Source organism: Oncorhynchus mykiss, chromosome 13, assembly GCF_013265735.2.
Source record: "Oncorhynchus mykiss isolate Arlee chromosome 13, USDA_OmykA_1.1, whole genome shotgun sequence".
NCBI lineage: Eukaryota > Metazoa > Chordata > Actinopteri > Salmoniformes > Salmonidae > Oncorhynchus > Oncorhynchus mykiss.
The window spans coordinates 18,629,773-18,648,795 of NC_048577.1; the positions used below are offsets into that span (position 1 = coordinate 18,629,773).

General features: G+C 42.9%; 2 protein-coding genes across 2 annotated transcripts in view; both read left to right on the forward strand.

Moving 5' to 3' along the window:
* Positions 1-2,279: 2,279 nt before the first annotated feature.
* cfap52 (cilia and flagella associated protein 52) lies at positions 2,280-15,656 on the forward strand. Its single transcript, XM_036940476.1, has 14 exons — positions 2,280-2,488; positions 2,916-3,115; positions 3,305-3,441; positions 3,667-3,795; positions 3,962-4,061; positions 4,533-4,649; positions 4,755-4,855; positions 5,952-6,122; positions 6,499-6,647; positions 8,926-9,071; positions 9,346-9,497; positions 9,891-9,993; positions 14,865-14,976; positions 15,250-15,656. The coding sequence occupies exons 1-14, from the start codon at positions 2,428-2,430 to the stop codon at positions 15,429-15,431; spliced, it is 1,860 nt and encodes a 619-aa protein (XP_036796371.1). The 5' UTR covers positions 2,280-2,427; the 3' UTR covers positions 15,432-15,656.
* Positions 15,657-17,947: 2,291 nt separating this feature from the next.
* The window catches only part of LOC110485810 (ubiquitin carboxyl-terminal hydrolase 43), a 126,249-nt gene continuing 125,173 nt past the window's right edge, over positions 17,948-19,023 (forward strand). The window contains exon 1 of the mRNA XM_036940477.1: positions 17,948-18,983. Coding sequence (XP_036796372.1) covers positions 18,348-18,983 — 636 coding nt within the window. The 5' untranslated portion in view covers positions 17,948-18,347. The remainder of the gene's footprint in view (positions 18,984-19,023) is intronic.

Consider the following 19,023-nt stretch of genomic DNA (forward strand, 5'->3'; position numbering starts at 1 on the left):
ACCCTGCTCAAAAGGGATATTCATGTCCGTTGATGCCCAATAGGTTCCCTTCTTTGCGAACGATCGGAAAACCTCTGGTCTTTGTGGTTAAATCTGTACTCAAAATTCACTGCTCGACTGAGGGACCTTACAGAAATGGGGGATTGCACACGGAGTGAGTCCATGCAACTTATTGTGACTTGTACAATTTTTACTCCTCAACTTATTGTGGCTTGTCATAACATGTTGAATACTAATTAACTCAAGACATCTCAGCTTTTCATTTTTTATTCATTTGGAAACATTTCTAAACCTGGCTCCGTGTAAGGATCGATGTTGGAGATGAGAAGCAGGTACAGGGAGTGAACATTTAATAACCACGGACAGGAACAGGACAGAGACAGAATACGGACAGGAACAGGACAGAGACAGAATACGGACAGGAACAGGACAGAGAATACGGACAGACAGAATACGGACAGGAACAGGACAGAGACAGAATACGGACAGGAACAGGACAGAGACAGAATACGGACAGGAACAGGACAGAGACAGAATACGGACAGGCGTCTAGACAGGGGAAACGGAAACCGCAATAATGTTGACACAGGGATGAAACAGACAGATATAGGGAAGACAATCAAAATGTGAAGGAATCCAGGTGAGTCCAATGAGCGTTGATGTGCGTAATGATGGTGACAGGTGTGCGTAATGATGGTGACAGGTGCGCGTAATGAAGGGGGGGGGGGGGGGGGGGGGGGGGGCAAGAGTGGACTCAGAAGAGGAAGCCGGGATGAATGCACAAAAAGGTTTGAGCACAGAGAAATGGGGAGTGCAGAACCGGGGTAGCTCAGATGAGTTGCAAAAAACAGGAGTGTAGAGTGAGGTTGGAGTTAACTGAATAGAACAGGGGAACAGGTCCAGAGGGGAATCCAAGGTAATGGTGGTGAGTGATATCCAGAGCAAGGTGGTTGGTGGTGAGATGTGGAACAGGAGACAGGAGCCAGAGAGGTAACTGCAAGGAGAGGACAAAAATGGTGTAAGGCAGGAAAATGAGTGCAGCACAGCAGAGCAACAGGATCTTGAGCATAGCCAAAAGGCTAGCGTGATAACGGACTGAGCAGATATTACGATCTGGCAGAATGGAGGTGGCAGGGATGAGAATATGTAGAGGTCTTGATTTATGGGACGATTTGCAGCTGGTAGGGATCTGCTCTGACTCCAGCACACCTGTCTCCAACCACACAATCACACCAAGAGAGAGAGAGAGTGTATACAGGGGGAGAACAGAAGGTTATGACGACACCGGATGAACACCAGAGGGCGTAGTGGACGCAAATGTGACACCTAGTTCCCTGGCAGTGACCAATCCACAGAAATAGGAATCAGAATGCTAGAATGGGCATGAACCTTCTTATGATGTTAATATAAAGTATCAGACATTTTGGTAAGGGAGTTGGTCAACCATGGGTTGCCAATGCTCTGATAAGAGTGTAAAACAATGAATTTATATATTATCTGCGCTGTATGTTTGTTAACTAACCAGACAGTTTTTAGAGGAGTGATCCCATAAATGTTTCGTACTAACTGCCAATATGCCAACATTCCGTTCAAACAATCAGTTGAGGATAGGACTTAGACAAGTTGTAATTGCAACAAGTACTGATATTGTATCATATAATTACACTTTTGAATGAAATACAAATTTAGACATTTATTATGGTCTATTTACGTTTATGTTATAGGCTATTTCTACAGAAAATGTGTATAAAACCTGTCCATTGTCCATCAACTGTATTTATAATTATATGATAATGGTTTAGGTTGACAATACTTATATTACATCATTTCTGATATATCATATGCCTTACTTTTTGTTTTCCTGCGTAAGTAAAAGCAAGAAATGCATCACCTATGCCTTTACTGTATATTCATTCCAGACTGGTTTGGATTTCTCCCTGACCACAATAGCTTCCATTTTCACTCCATTCTGGAACTTTGAGGGTTTCAAATTTAATAAGATCTCTAGCCATGTCTAGATGGAATACAACTTCTTTCAAATTGACTTCAAAAGTTGTTTTGTTTTTGCATTACAGCTAACCCTTACCATAACCCTTTTCCTAGCCTGCTACGTTAATTCACCTAACCTGCTATGCAAGTTTTCTTAAACCTGCTACGAAAAGTCAATTTTGACAAAAGCTGTAACCCCTCTAGACGAAACCGCTCTCTATGGACCAATCACACTCCAAAGACGCACCCAAATGCATTACAAAACTACTACATCACCATAGAAACTGATCCCAAACAAATTGTTAAGTTGCTAGGCAACGTTTGTTTGTCGGGATGGCAAATGAGCGAAAGGTAGCTGACGCTCGATAGGATTTTACAAGCTTGAAGACTTGCTGTAAACACCTTCAAAGTAAAAAAGAGGTGCAATTGTGTTGAATCATGGCTGGAGATGCGCAAGATATTCCACGGCTTGAGCTGGAGGCTGTAATTGGGTTCAATGGTAATGTAAAATATCCTGCCAGCCTATTTAGCTAGCTAGCTAACATATTCAGCTGAGCTAACCAAGTTATCTGGTAACAAGTAATACTAACGTTAGCTAACGTTCGTTATTTGTTGCCCTGGGTGATATGGTTGTTGTCACTAGGATCAGGGCATGCTATGGTAGCTAGCTACCTGTACCAGCTACTACTGTTGCTTGTCGCTAGTGGGGTTTTCAGCTGGTTTGTCATCTTTTCAATGTGTCTGAAGATAACTAAATAATTTGTCATGCGCTGTTTAGTTTATGGAAAGTATTTAGAAGTTTCCTTCAAAACTCTAATCTATCCATCATGTTTGTTTACCTTGATGAGTCCTTCAGACGAGTTAGGTTCAATCATAATCATATCCTCATCTTTAGTTCTGGTCTAAAGCATTTTTTTTTTTGACAGGACACGTATTTTCTGGCCTCAGAGTGCACCCAGACAGAGAACACTTCATCTATCCTCTTGGTTGCACTGTTATTTTGAAGAGCCTGAAAGACGGCAAACAGGAGTTCCTCCATGGACACACCAACAACGTCTCCTGTGTCACTGTTTCCAAAAGCGGACGCTACATCGCTTCTGGACAGGTCACCTTCATGGGCTTCAAGGTAAACTAAAGACAGTGAAACGTTCTAGTATTAAGAGAGCAGTCATGTTTCGCCTCTTGATATCAGAGAGAGGCAGACAGACAGAGACACAGTTGGATGGAGGCACAGAGGGAGAGGCTACAGATGAATGTTGAACGTGGGAAACACATGAATGGCAGTAGATCACATAGTTAATCTGTGTTGTTCCAGGCTGATCTGATCATCTGGGATTATGAGAAGAGAGCGATCCACGCCAGACTACAGCTCCACAAAGCGAAGGTGGAGGGACTTGCCTTCTCCCCCAATGACAAGTACCTTGTCTCCCTGGGTGGACAGGATGATGGAAGGTACGAGGTAGTTTAATGTATTGAGCATTTTGTTCCAGTCCTGCTATAACACACCTTATCCTACTAATCAGCTGGTCCTCAGACCTTTGATTAGATTGGTTAGATACAACAGGCTTTGGATGATTGTGTCACTTTAAAAACTACTTTCACATTGGAATAATTTCAACAGTAATTTGTAGGTTATACTACAGTCTAGCTGTAAATGTGAGTGGTTTGTGTTTTCAGCATTGTGGTGTGGAACCTTGAGAGCAAAGAAGCGATCTGTGGGAGCCCGGCCTCTGCCCACAGTGCAGGCCACTGCCTCACCATCGAGTACACCAACCACAGTGACAACATCTTCATCTCCGCCGGCAAGTGAGTGACTTACAGAGACTCTGGGTTGCTGTTAGAAGAGAGCATTACTTTGTCAATCAGAACGGATCTTTATTGGACTTGAACACGACCGAGAATTATTAAATAAATACAGTTTATTATTAATACTTTCGAATTAACACACTTGTAATATGTTGTTTCCCTGTAGTGGCACAATGCGTGTTTGGGAGCTAGACCTTCCAAATAGGAAGATCCGGCCTACGGAATGCCAGACAGGACAGCTGAAGAGGATTGTCAAATGCATTGAGGTGAGCTAAACCATAGAAAGCAGACACGGCTCAAAGTAATAGTGGTACTGACTGAGTACCCACTGGGCACAGATGTCAATTAGTCTATTCCACGGTGGTTCTTAACGGTGGTTCATAATTTAGTTAAAATTATGTGTAAACAACATTAATTCAACCAGTTAGTAAATTGCACAATGGTGCCAAATGCCCCCCAAAATGATTTTGTACGACCCATTCTTAACCACTCGAAGTACGTTTTGAGACCAAGCAAAGATAAACTATTCATCAATACTTGTTATGGTTTATTAATGAGGAAATCTGTAAACACACAAGTTCAGGTTCCTGTTATTTTATTCACATGGCAATTGTTCTCTGAGGTCGATTGATCTCTGAATTAAGATAAAGAATTTCCCTGCATATCAAGCAGCCTCTCAAAGTAGTACAGGTGGAGACGGAAAGCTTATTTCTTAAGGTGACCCCGTTGCATCCCAGATCCCAGACGACGACCTTTTCTTTTACTGCGGAACCACCAGTGGTGACATCCTGAAGGTCAACCTGAAGACTCGCCTCCTCAACAGCTGTGGGCCACGAAAACAGAAATTCAGCAAGGTGGGTTTATTCAGTGTCCTGAGTGACCTCCATGTGTTCATATCTCTGAGATCCTACTGCAGTTGAGATTTGGTACAGCTGTCCTTCTTTGTCTTTTTGGTGCAGGGTGTGAACACACTGAAGGTGCTGAAGTCTGGGGACATCCTGGTGGGCTCTGGGGATGGCATGTTCACTTTGTGCTCGGGACCTAACTTCAAAACCATCAAGTAAGTAAGTGCTGCAGGTTGACAGACAAGATATCAAGTTGTCTATATCAAAATCAAATGAAAGTTTATTGGTTGCACAGATTTGCTGGTGCAGTGAAATGCTTATGTTACTAGCTCCAGCAGTGCAGTAGAATGCCTCTCAAATACAATACTAATACACAAATAATCAAAACAAGAAGTCAAGAAAGAACAATCCAGGGGTAAATATATTAGAGTGAGCATGCGTGAGAATTCAAAATATATACTGAACAAAAATATAAACGCAACATGCTACAATTTCAACAATTTTACTGAGTCACAGTTCATATAAGGAAATCAGTCAATTGAAATAAATGAATTAGGCCCTATCTATGGATTTCTCATGACTGGTGGGCACTGACAGATTGTATCGGTCATGTCATATTCCTGAGGTCCGGCGGGATGACCCTTTCTTCCAGTTCAGTGTATATTGGGCAAGCGAACAACATTCACAACTTTTTCATTGTCAATTTAATCCATATTGCTCATATTCTTGATGAAGAATGTTGGCAAGCTCACTTGTTTGAGACCACAAAATGAACCAAATCTGCTGAATAGCGCAGCTAATAACTCTATATATAAATACTGTGATCGAATAAAAACTACAATAAAAAAATTAGGAGAATAAATTATTTAAAAATAATGTATGTTGATTAGAATTTATACACACTTTCTACCTGGTATTAGTAGTTTCAATTTAGAGCCAAGTATTTTTTTGCGTCCCATTCAAAACCTCCCACGACCCAAATTCGGGCTGCGACCCACCAGTTGAGAACCACTGGTTTATATCATCTATCTAAAACTGTCATATTGCATCCATACTGTAGCTTAGCCTATACATTAGAGTGGTTACATTTCTTCAGCCCGTCAGGGTCATGGCTTCTAGGGAGTTTTTCCTAGCCATCGTGCTTGTACACCTGCATTGCTTGCTGTTTGGGGTTTTAGGCTGGGCTTCTGGACAGCACTTTGAGATATCAGCTGATGTAAGAAGGGCTTTATAACTACATTTGATGGCAAACCAAGAAATACATAATGTACTCAATGCGGCATTCTGCCATTCATCATCTAACCCCCATAGGAAGGTTCAGTTGGAGGGGGGAGTGACGTCCATCGCTGTGAGAGGCGAGGGCCACCAGTTCTTTGCAGGAACGGAGGCGGCTCAGATCTACCGTTTTGGCTACACAGACTTCAAAGAGGAGCTGATCGCCACCAGTCACAACAGTGCAGTCAACGACGTGGCCTTCCCATTGTGAGTGACACCCTTCAAAATACAGGCACCCATTTAGAGACAAGATTACATACTGTACGTGATTCACTCTTTTCCCCCCACAATATTGTTTTACAGCACACATTCTATTATCACTACTACCTGATTGCCTCAAATATATAGCTGTCTTTACGTATCTGCACCTCAAACGTAGTCTATGCTGTCAAGAGAGACTGCCTAAAACAACATTGCTTTCGTCCTCCTTCAATGCTTTGCCGTCATTGCCCATTTACTCCCACTAGAGGGCGATATGAGCATGTTTAAAGCATAAACATGTATTGTAGCCTGTGGCTCCAGTATAAAGTGCAGAATGACTGGTCACAAACTTATTCCAGCGACGTTTCTGATTCTCTCCCAGTGGCTCGTCGGAGCTGTTTGCCACGTGTTCCCAGGATGACATCAGAGTGTGGCACGCCGAGACCTCCAAGGAGCTGCTGCGGATCTCCGTCCCCAACATGACCTGCAACGCCCTGGACTTCATGATCGACGGACACAGCATCATCAGCGGTAGGCAGGAACCATTAGGAGTTCTGTTTGGCAATGGGGTCATTCAAAAAATTAACACACAACTAAGTGCACACACACACACACACACACAGTATACAGTGCATTGCGAAAGTATTCGGCCCCCTTGAACCTTGCGACCTTTTGCCACATTTCAGGCTTCAAACATAAAGATATAAAACTGTATTTTTTTGTGAAGAATCAACAACAAGTGGGACACAATCATGAAGTGGAACGACATTTATTGGATATTTCAAACGTTTTTAACAAATCAAAAACTGAAAAATTGGGCGTGCAAAATTATTCAGCCCCCTTAAGTTAATACTTTGTAGCGCCACCTTTTGCTGCGATTACAGCTGTAAGTCGTTTGGGGTATGTCTCTATCAGTTTTGCACATCGAGAGACTGAACATTTTTCCCATTCCTCCTTGCAAAACAGCTCGAGCTCAGTGAGGTTGGATGGAGAGCATTTGTGAACAGCAGTTTTCAGTTCTTTCCACAAATTCTCGATTGGATTCAGGTCTGGACTTTGACTTGGCCATTCTAACACCTGGATATGTTTATTTTTGAACCATTCCATTGTAGATTTTGCTTTATGTTTTGGATCATTGTCTTGTTGGAAGACAAATCTCCGTCCCAGTCTCAGGTCTTTTGCAGACTCCATCAGGTTTTCTTCCAGAATGGTCCTGTATTTGGCTCCATCCATCTTCCCATCAATTTTAACCATCTTCCCTGTCCCTGCTGAAGAAAAGCAGGCCCAAACCATGATGCTGCCACCACCATGTTTGATAGTGGGGATGGTGTGTTCAGGGTGATGAGCTGTGTTTCTTTTACGCCAAACATAACGTCTTGCATTGTTGCCAAAAAGTTCCATTTTGGTTTCATCTGACCAGAGCACCTTCTTCCACATGTTTGGTGTGTCTCCCAGGTGGCTTGTGGCAAACTTTAAACAACACTTTTTATGGATATCTTTAAGAAATGGCTTTCTTCTTGCCACTCTTCCATAAAGGCCAGATTTGTGCAATATACGACTGATTGTTGTCCTATGGACAGAGTCTCCCACCTCAACTGTAGATCTCTGCAGTTCATCCAGAGTGATCATGGGCCTCTTGGCTGCATCTCTGATCAGTCTTCTCCTTGTATGAGCTGAAAGTTTAGAGGGACGGCCAGGTCTTGGTAGATTTGCAGTGGTCTGATACTCCTTCCATTTCAATATTATCGCTTGCACAGTGCTCCTTGGGATGTTTAAAGCTTGGGAAATCTTTTTGTATCCAAATCCGGCTTTAAACTTCTTCACAACAGTATCTCGGACCTGCCTGGTGTGTTCCTTGTTCTTCATGATGCTCTGCGCTTTTAACGGACCTCTGAGGCTATCACAGTGCAGGTGCATTTATACGGAGACTTGATTACACACAGGTGGATTGTATTTATCATCATTAGTCATTTAGGTCAACATTGGATCATTCAGAGATCCTCACTGAACTTCTGGAGAGAGTTTGCAGCACTGAAAGTAAAGGGGCTGAATAATTTTGCACGCCCAATTTTTCAGTTTTTGAGTTGTTAAAAAAGTTTGAAATATCCAATAAATGTCGTTCCACTTCATGATTGTGTCCCACTTGTTGTTGATTCTTCACAAAAAAATACAGTTTTATATCTTTATGTTTGAAGCCTGAAATGTGGCAATAGGTCGCAAAGTTCAAGGGGGCCGAATACTTTCGCAATGCACTGTATGTGGTCCATGCGGGAATCAAAACCACAACCCTGATGTGGCTAGCACTACACTAGGGAGGGATGGTACGTCATCATTGCAGCGTATGGCATTTCCTTAAGTTATAACGATGATGGACTCGCGTCAAATATTATGGAGCACACTAGCCTGTACGATAATGACAGTATTTTTAATGCGAGGGTGTGAATGTGCCTGATATTCCTTCTCAATGTTGGAGCCTTGAATGTTTAGTCATGATAATAATAAATGGTTTGATCCTCGACTGTACATTTTCATTCCAGCCATTTACAGTTAATGTACTACACTAGGGAGGGACTGAGCACACAATCTTCACAGTAGCCTGGATACCAGTCTGTTTGGGCCATCATGCCACTCCTTGTCATGCCAAAGACTGCCGAATGGCCACAGTGTTTGGCATGATAGCACAAATAGATCTGCTTCCAGGCTATCATCACAACACATTATGGCACAATCTCAGTGAAGAAATACTTAGGAATGTCATGTATCGACTATTCCCATCTAATATATTTTTCTTGTTCCAATTGTTTTACAGCCTGGAACGATGGGAAGATCCGTGTGTTTGCCCCAGAGACTGGCAGAGCCATGCTGGTCATCCACAATGCCCACAGCATGGGCGTGACTGCCATCGCTGGCACCAGGGACTGCAAGAGGATTGTTAGTGGAGGAGGAGAGGGACAGGTCAGATGAAAAGTCACCCTGGCATGTCACAGGACACCTTTTAGTCTATATTTAAATAGAGAGCATAGATTAAGAACCACCAGTATTAATGAACCACCTCTTGAATGTGACATCTGTACAAATATTTTAAGCTCTTCCTTTCCCCCCATCCTTCCCACAAAAAAACTCCCAAAAAACACATACTATTACATACATATTTAATACAATGTTTTAGTGGTGTTCCTCAACAGCATCATTGTATTGAGTCCTAGTGCCAGTCTCTGGCCTGTTACAGGTACGTGTGTGGGAGATTCTGCAGGGCTGTCACCGGCTCATTGAGACCATGAAGGAGCACAAAGCCACCGTCACCAGCATCAAGATCAAGAGCAACGACAAGGAGTGTGTCACCGCCAGCTCGGATGGGGCCTGCATCATCTGGGACTTGGTGTGAGTTCAAATGCACATTCTCGTGTATACACACACACAGTACACACACACACGCATGGATGTATGCATGCTCAAATCCAATCCATAAACACATGTAGATGTGCAAGCACACACACACACACACACACACACACACAGACACTTCTTTACCCCATGCCCTTAATCCTTTATCCTTCTGTCTGATTGCTTTGGCTTCCCACTGTGAGGGGCGTTCAACACACATAATTACTACCACTACCATTAATACTACTCCTCCATTCATGTGTTTCCTGTATTCAACATTCATTTCAAGTCTCATCTCACCCCCCCCACCCCTCTCTCTCCCTGGTACCTGCTTCTCCTCTCTGTCTTCCCCTCTCCCTTCAACTCCCTCTCTCCTCCTCCCGACTGCAGGCGATTTGTGAGGAATCAGATGGTCCTGGCCAACACTCTGTTCAGAAGTGTGTGTTACCACCCTGAGGAGTACCAGATCATCACCAGTGGCACCGACAGAAAGGTTTGGAATTAGAAAAGACTCACAGCACAGCACACTGTAGCTGTGCAGCGTGTGGTCCCCAGTCGCGGGAAAGTCAGAGAAGGCTGTTCTCCGTATCGAGGCATCCTTGTTAGCCTTCATCTCATCTCCAGATGTTAGATGTTCGAGATGAGCTCTGTTAGAGAGACGAGTATTGGTGTGCTGTAGAAAGGCCATGCCGAGCTTGTTCACAAGCCCACGTCAGCTGTGTCGTGTTTCGAAATGTTTCCAACCTTTTTTTTTTTTTACCAGTTATAAGCCACGACGTAGCAGTCACGTGGCCAGGTGTATGTAACACCTCTTTACGTCTTGATTACCTAGAATAAAAACCGAGTTGCATAAGGTGCGAACCGAGGTTCACAGTAGCCCCTCTTCAATATGCACCTTAATATCCACTCATCGCAAGCTCTACAGACTAATAAGGCCCGTATTGTTGGCTCAACACCACGCTGTGAGGTGAGGACAAGCTATACTGATTAGCGAGCACTGTGAATGCGCTGAGACTGAGAAAATGAGGAGAGGGGGAAAAAAAGAGAGAGACTAGAAAGAGAGTGCTCTGGCTCTCGGCGCCTTCCTGCGGATGCGATTCCTGCCTATGCCATCCAAGTGCCCGTGTGCCAGATACGCCATCTGCTCGCTCCAGGACACAGGCGCTCTGTCTGGGGTGAGCAAACAGTAACACACACAGATACACACGCACACTTTGAGTGAGACGGGGGGGGGGGGGGGGGAGACAGAGGGATTGGATGCAGCAGCTCCTTGGCTCAGAGTTCAGTCAGTGGTAGAGGGTCTTTGGGGACAGCTTCACACTCTCCAGTCTGTCGGATGGACGGAGGCAACAGAACGGATTACTGCTGCTGGTGGTTCTGTGGTGGGGTCAGCCAGAAGCCTCTTGTGATGATGACCCAACACTCCTGGGTGTTGGTTCCAGTTTGGTCTGATTGTGATGTAGGGCCATCAGGGTCTTGGGATTGATCCTGTATTCTATTGTGGCATGTCAGTTATCAGACGCATGGTATATAGGCTTCTGTGGCCTTCCCATTGTCCAGCACTGATAGGACAATAAAGACCTTCTGAAGTATTCCGTTTAAAAGAGAAGCGAGCTCTTGATCGTCCTATAACTTCTTTGTTTGACGGATGTCCTTGAGATGCCCAATTAAAAGAGGGGGATTATACTTTGTTGGCGAGAGGTACTGTATGTGTAAATGGATTAGCATGGTCAAATACATGGCTGAGCGTCGGGATAAATGGAAGCCCACACAGTAGCTAAGAAGGCTTTATCGGTGTACAGCCCTTCGTAAGTGGGTTACTGTCCTCAGTGATGTATTGCCTCAACATGTAGGTGGAATTACACAACACTCTACACACAACAGAGTGAAAATGTAGACTAATCTTGGCACAGCATGCATTCATGTTTTCATCATACTGGTATTGAAATTACACAACACATACTGTACCATAAGATTTCACAAAAGACTAGACATGTAATCTCGATTCGGCACAGTGGTGTAGCTTTCAATGCATTGTAATGATTGTAGGAACTATGGCTGAAGTTATCCTTGCTAGGCAATTAGTATTTAAAGTTCCAATGCAGACGTTTTTATCTAAGTATCAATCATTTCTGGGTAACAACAAGCACTTTACTGTGAATGTTTTAAATTTAAATGGTCAAAAATAATAAATAATTGCTTCTTAGCAAAGAGCAATTTCTCAAGCAAGAATTTTGCTAGGACTGTCTGGGAGTGGTCTGAGTCAGTGGCATAGTTGGACAAGCCTAATTGGAGGGATATGTAACCTGAGAACTAGCTGTTATTGGCAGAGAGGTTTGAAATTATCTTTGTTATTGGTCTATTAACTTAAACTGCCTGGCCAAAACTCCATCCCAACAAAACAGGCAGAAATGTCAAGCAATCTTTTCAAACAGCTCTTACACTAAAAGGGCATTATTATCATTTTCACAATTTTACAGTATTATTCAGACCTCATGGTGTGTAAATGCATATATATATATATGTTTTTGACTGCACTGTGCCTTTAAAGCAAGAGTCATTCCATGTCATTTCAGCAAGCCATGACACCCACCATCTCAGATTGTTCTGAAATTGTTTCTGTCGTTAGAAACAGGTAAGATTAGCATTCCTGAAACATTATTTTGCTGAAATGAAATGTTATATCTGAGAAATTAAGCTATTTTGTCCATTTTAATTGATAGGATTCAGATAATATTCAATAAATATAGTACCCAACATTCAATTTGGACCAAACCTCTTCTTACTAATGAGAAAAATTAGGTATCCCAAATAATAGTAAAAAGACACCCACGGGCCCCACACACCTCATGTCAATCCCACCCCAACAACCATTATACAGTATCAGTTCTCTGTTTGACAACTAGAATGAAGCTGTGGCTTGGAGTACTGCTTCTACATACTGTAATGTATTCCCTGTGAATCTGGTGATGTTTTTCCCCCTGTTCAGAGAAATGAATCATTGAAGTCACTTGCATTATTTACCATAAAGAAGTGTGAAAGTACCATATTTTGACCACTAGATGCTGCTATAGTTCCTGCTATACCGCCACACTCTTTTGTCAATTTTGCTGGTCTCTTGTGTTTATTAAATAGATTTCCTTTGCCACTTTGGGTAGAAATCCAATAGATTTGGCTCATTATGAAAATAAATTGTGTGGTCATCCTCACAATTCAAGCCAGTCAATTCAGTGTGTCCTTCTCTCAGCAACCTAATGCTTCAACCTAACTCTCCTTGAATAGGAGAGTTAGTTTGCATTGAAGGCTAAAGCAATGCTAGCAGTAGGCACATGCTAGCCTTGGATGTAATTAATTTCTGGTGGATGTTGCCGTGGATGGCAGCCAGGTTCCACAGGAGAAGGGAGGGAACACAGATGGGTGAGGGTGACTCGGCCACTCTCACACAGGTGCTGCTCTCAAATAAGCCCTCCATGACACCAGGAGAGGGGAGAGAGGTCGTGACTAGAGAATCAAACTGGATTTGAACCCATTCCCTATATGACACAACACAAACTATACTGGAGAGAGGGAGCGTTGTGTCTGCTACTGGGCTAACTCTTCTCTCTCTCACTTTTTTGGCTGTGTCCTATCTCACCTCATATGATAGCCAGTGATTTGATTAAGATTCAAGTCATGTGGGGCGGCAGGGTAGCCTAGTGGTTAGAGCATTGGACTAGTAACCGAAAGGTTGCAAGTTCAAATCCCCCTGAACAAGGCAGTTAACCCACTGATCCTAGGCTGTCATTGTAAATAAGAATTTGTTCTTAACTGACTTGCCTAGTTAAATAAAATAAAAAATGTAAGCTAGTTGCTGCTGGTATTGAGGGGTTTTTCTTTCTTTCATTATGCTGACCAAAAATGTTATTTCATGAAAATGAAAGTTAATTCGAATGCACGCCAAGAACTTTGCATTTTTTCATTTAATTTCAATCATATTGAAAAAAAGATAATCTATGCATAAATTATGGTTGTTGGTCATTATGTTGACCAAATGTTTTCACAATGAATGATGCATGCAAAGAACCTTGAGCCTTTCCATTTGAATTGAATTACACTGAAGAACGGCCCTGACTGTTGTGTATTTCTCAATAATGTCTAAGAAATGTGTTTTCCAGTCAGTAAGCTTTTCCATCGAATGTGAATGATATTGAGGTACAAAAGTGTTTTTTTTACCATCCCTCAGAAATGTCTCTCTTTAGGCTGCCCCTGTGCTTTAAGTGCCGTTTTTCATTCTTAAAACTATAAATACCTTGTTGTTTTTTTGCCATTTGTTTCTCTTCAATCCCATTATTACAAACTGTATTTGATATGTCTTTGTGAGATTACATTTCCTCAGTCCCATAATGCATTATGTTTGTGGTTTTACTAAGAGATGAAATCCAGTCCGAGAAGCTATTCTCGTAAATGCTTTTCTGAGCTCTCTCCCATGTAACATTACTTGTTTCATTGCATACAACTGGAGTTTTTTTTTTTCTCTGATAGGCCTACTACGCCTTTCTGATGAATCCTCTGAACTGGTTCATTCAGATATACTAGGCATTTTCTCACTTCTGTATGAGGAGATTGTGTTGGGTATTGTAATATTCACTCTATAGCCGAAACATTGACTCGTTGATGATTCGATTTTCAGTTAATAAAGCAAGTTGTGCATATAAATAAATAATTTGTTTCCAGGTACAATCAGTTTGGCCAGTTCCAATACTTAAAAACCACAAATGGTTTAGTTCTGTGCTGCCAGACAGTTAAGCTGCAAGTCTCCTCTTCCTTGACACCTGAAGAAGCACTCACATGCTGCATTTTAATGTCCTCTCATATGCGTCAGATAGTTTGTAGTTGTAATTAGCTTTGTCATAAAAATAACAAGAAAGGACCTTGTGTGTGTGTGTGTGTGTGTGTGCGTGTGGAGATTGTGGCATTACTGTGCGGCTGTAAATAAACTTCAAATAACAATTGAGCCTTTGAGAGGCGCAAGTCTTTGACAGCTGCAAACCCTTGGGACGATTAACTCTCATTTAGAGTCACAAACATGTTGTTTTAACGGTGGCGGGCGCACGGAAACTTGATAGACTCTCTCCGGCCTCATTTACATATAGTGGAATAATGAAGAGATAATTCAGTGAGGCAGAATTACTATACTATGAACGAACAACAGAAGACACACGAGGAGTGGCGTTCATACTTACTATAATCACTGTGATACATGGTCATTTTCGTAATTTCTTGTAATTTTACATAGAATATGTCAAATAAACTAATCTGACAAGTCTTATGTACAAGCTCTCTCATTTATATTCCATATACCTGAATGGCCTTCTTCTTTCCCAGATTGGTTATTGGGAGGTGTATGATGGCTCAGCCATCAGAGAACTGGAGGGCTCCCTGTCAGGAGCCATCAATGGCATGCACATCTCACAGAGCGGACAGCACTTTGTCACTGGTACAGTACCCTTTACATTGGTTTTGTTGACATTGACATAGGAGTTGGCACAGCTCCAACAGATCTAGGACTAGGCTACTGTTGACTACCATCAATCAACGACAGCCCATGGTCTGTCCATTAAATATCCCTGTATCGACTCTCAATAGCTCGGGACTATCGTGAAGAGCACTTGGTTGAGCGTGACTTCACCCAGCATTCGGTTGGATCAATGTTTGTAGGCTTTGCAGTAGAAATAAACATGGTATATGTGTCTCTGCTGGCCCACTTCAGGTGGAGACGAGAAGCTGGTGAAGGTGTGGGACTACTCGGAGGGCGAGGTGACCCACGTGGGCGTCGGCCACAGCGGCAGCATCACCAGCGTCACAATCTCCTCCGACAACGGGAGCATGGTGAGCACCAGTGCCGACGGGGCCGTGCTCAGGTGGAGGTACCCCCACCCCTCCTCTCCCTAGAGTGCCTCTCGGATGCCAGGAGAACAGAGGTTAAAAAAAAACATGACCCTATGACCTTTGACCCACCTACCCTACAAACTTTTGACCTTGACCCTGACCAGTCCCAATACACACCTGTCCTCACACCAAACAACTCCGAAGAAGTTATGAACACTGCCAGTAATGCCATTATAGAGCAAATGTTTTATTCATTCATGAAAATAAATTGATATAATTTTGATTGTGCGATATTGACTGAAGTATGCATTACTAGCTACATTTTGCTTGTTGAAGGTAATTGCATAGTTTTTGTGTGGTATTCGCCATATTCTAATAATGTACTGCAACAACAAACTTGGCAGACACACATGTTCTAATATGCATGGAATTAACCTAATCATTTGATTTAGGGACTCTTAACCTCATCAATGCAAAGCTGGATATTGTAGTCACATAAAGATACTCATCTGCTCATCATAACCTTGAATAGCATTCTCCCTGATTTTCTATGGGAAGAACAGAAGTGATTGTGTCATCCTCCTTTTCCCCATTAATAGGCAGTGAGTGTAAAAAGGCAGGCTACACAGTACATTAAATGCATATTTCATACAGACATGACTGTCTTATATGCGTGTCGTGTGGTAAAGAAGAGAAAGAGAGACGACGAAGCCCAGATTCACAGGCACTATAGCACACCGCTACTGTCAGCTAATCTATCACTGGAGATTCCCCAGAGACTTCGGTAAGGTGTAGGTGTGTATGTGTGTGCGCGCGCGCGCTCAAGTGTGTGTGTGTGTGTGTGTGTGTGTGTGTGTGTGTAACCAGCGAGCCTCTTCGAATGCCTCCATCTTCCCAAACGCATTCCCCTCTCGACTGCTCAGAAGCTCAAAACGCAATAATTAATAGCTACCCCACTAGTCCACTACCCACAAAAAGAGAGAGCAAACCTGCAGTACGCTATGGACGGACAAAGTCAGCAAAACATAACCTACACCCCAAGCTCTGTAAAATAGGGCATCCCATCCAACTGCCCATGCACGCACGCACACACACTGAATACTCAGGAGGCCATGCTAGAAGATCAGAGTAATGTATAGCCCTATATGGAAGCGTTTGAGTTTCTGACTCATTGCAGAAGTTTGGAAGCGGGTGCTGCAGAGTGCAGACTCCTCAGAAATACAAGGTTTCCGATTGCACTGCAATAATACGTGAGCTTATAAAAATATTGCAAGAGAAATATGAATATTATACATCTGCTTGAGTAAATCAGCACATATGGCTCACTAAATCCAATCTATGGTCTTGGCGAGCTGTGAAATTAAAACCGAAACTGATTGAGAATATCAGCAGTGTATGTCCTCTGCGGTACAAAACATGCCCTACCAAGTAGCATTAAGACCATTTATTCTCTGTGTCTTTCCCGTCATTTGATTCCTCCACGTGTGTGTCTCCAGATCGCAGTGAGGCAGGGGGATATGCCAGCCTGCCAAAATTATTTTTAGGACATTTGTGTGATAGTCGCGATGAATAATCCAATCAAAGTTGATTGGTCGTGTCCACAGATTTGCAGACGTAATCGCAGGTGCAGAAAAAAATGCTTATGTTTCTAGCACCAACAGTGCAGTAATATATCCAACAGTGCAGTAATATCTCCTAACAGTGCAGTAAAATCTCCAACGGTGCATTATTAGATGAGGCGTTCCATCAGAGGATAGAATAGTGCAGGTGCAGTCTATTAGTGTCCTATCACCAGGATGCAGAACAATCTCTGCCTAAAACAGTAGGGGGCTCCTACACACCTCAAAAATATCATTATTTTTTCCGTTGGGACCATGCACCGTAGCCTACTCGCATCATGCCAATATAGATAATAGTAAAAACGGAAAGAACGCGTACTGTACAGTGCAGACCTTGAATTGCTGATACAAAATAGGTTCAGTATTTGTTAATATGGGCCTACAGAACGCTTGCAATAGTTTTGATTCAACTATACACAATTGTCCTTATCGTGCATCTAATTATAAGGGAAGCTTATAAGCCTGTTACTAAATGAGTGTCAGCAAGCTTGTTTAAGTTGCCTATAAGCCTAATATCCATCAGTTTCTGAGTCCTGTCACTACGTGCGCCACCTTCAATGTGGAACACTTTAATAAATGGAACACTAGTCACGTTAATGATGTCACTTTAATAGTGTTTACATATTTTGCATTACTCATCTCATATGTATAGACTGCCTTCTATACTTTTCTACTGTATCTTACTCTATGCCGCTCTGACATAGCTTGTCCATATATTTATATATTATTAATTCTATCCCTTTACTTAGATTTGTGTGTATTGGGTATATGTTGTTAAATTGATAGATATTACTTGTTAGATATTGCTGCACTGTCGGAACTAGAAGCACAAGCATTTCGCTACACCCCCAATAACATCCGCTAAACATTGGATGTGACCAATACAATTTGATTTGATTTAATATAGTCTAAAATTGTAGGAGGGCGGGAATAACGCGCACTATCCACCAAACAGAAAACCACTCCAGCAGCGCTCGGAGTGGCGAGGGAGGGAGAGAGAAAGACCGCCAGCTGCATGTGCCTAGTAAACGACGAGGAAGTACTGAGACTCACTACGACCGAGGACCATGGAGTTGAAGACAACTCACCTACACAGTGGTTACTGGTTACAGGTGCCCGCTGCTTCACCATTTTACCAGCGAAACAGTATGACAAGGGCGCGCCGAGACCTGGCGGGAATTACCGGAATGTCTGAGGGACATTGTTTAGTCATGTGCTTAAACCTCGGTATTGTCTATTAGCAGAGACCGGAGTGGTTTCGAGAGGAGGAGGGGTAGGGCAGACAGGTAGGAGTCTATTGCTTCAGTAGTTGTTTCGTTTTCACTTCTTGTTAACGTTACCAGGTAAATAACCAACCACCATGGATAACCATAAGGAGAATAAGATAAGGAAACAGTCCATGAAAACCAAATCTACAAAACGCAAAGAGAAGAAATACAAAGCCGGGAAGCTTTTCAGAAGGAAATCGTTGAAGTCAGTTGGGAATTTTATGAGCAGGATACTGAAAACTTTGGGAACTTTGGCACACTTCGGCGACGTCGAGCCACCTGACGGTGAGGATGATGATGGCGGGTTCAGAGACAGCGCCGCGTGCACGTTGAGTGCCAACTCAGGGAATTTGAATAAAGAAGAACTTCAGGTCTCGAGGGAGATTAAGGTGAAGAAGAGCGCCTCAACTTTGTCTTCTCATGGATCTATAAAAGACAGACTGTCGTGGTGCTATGGCGACAAAACTCCCGGAGTCCTTGGGCTGAAGAATCATGGAAACACTTGTTTCATGAATGCGGTGGTTCAGTGCCTCAGTAATACGGACCTGCTGGCCGAGTACCTTGGTTTGGAACAATATAAGTCTGATTTGTGTCAGGGGAGAGTAAACGGAATTGTAAAAAACGAGGACGCGCAACTTGCCAGGGGTGAGGTGACCACACAGTTGGCATCCTTGGTGCGGGCGCTTTGGACCCTTGAGTATACCCCTCAACTGTCCGTGGAATTCAAGGTGAGTCGCTTGTGTAAAAACACTTCAAACACAACTCATG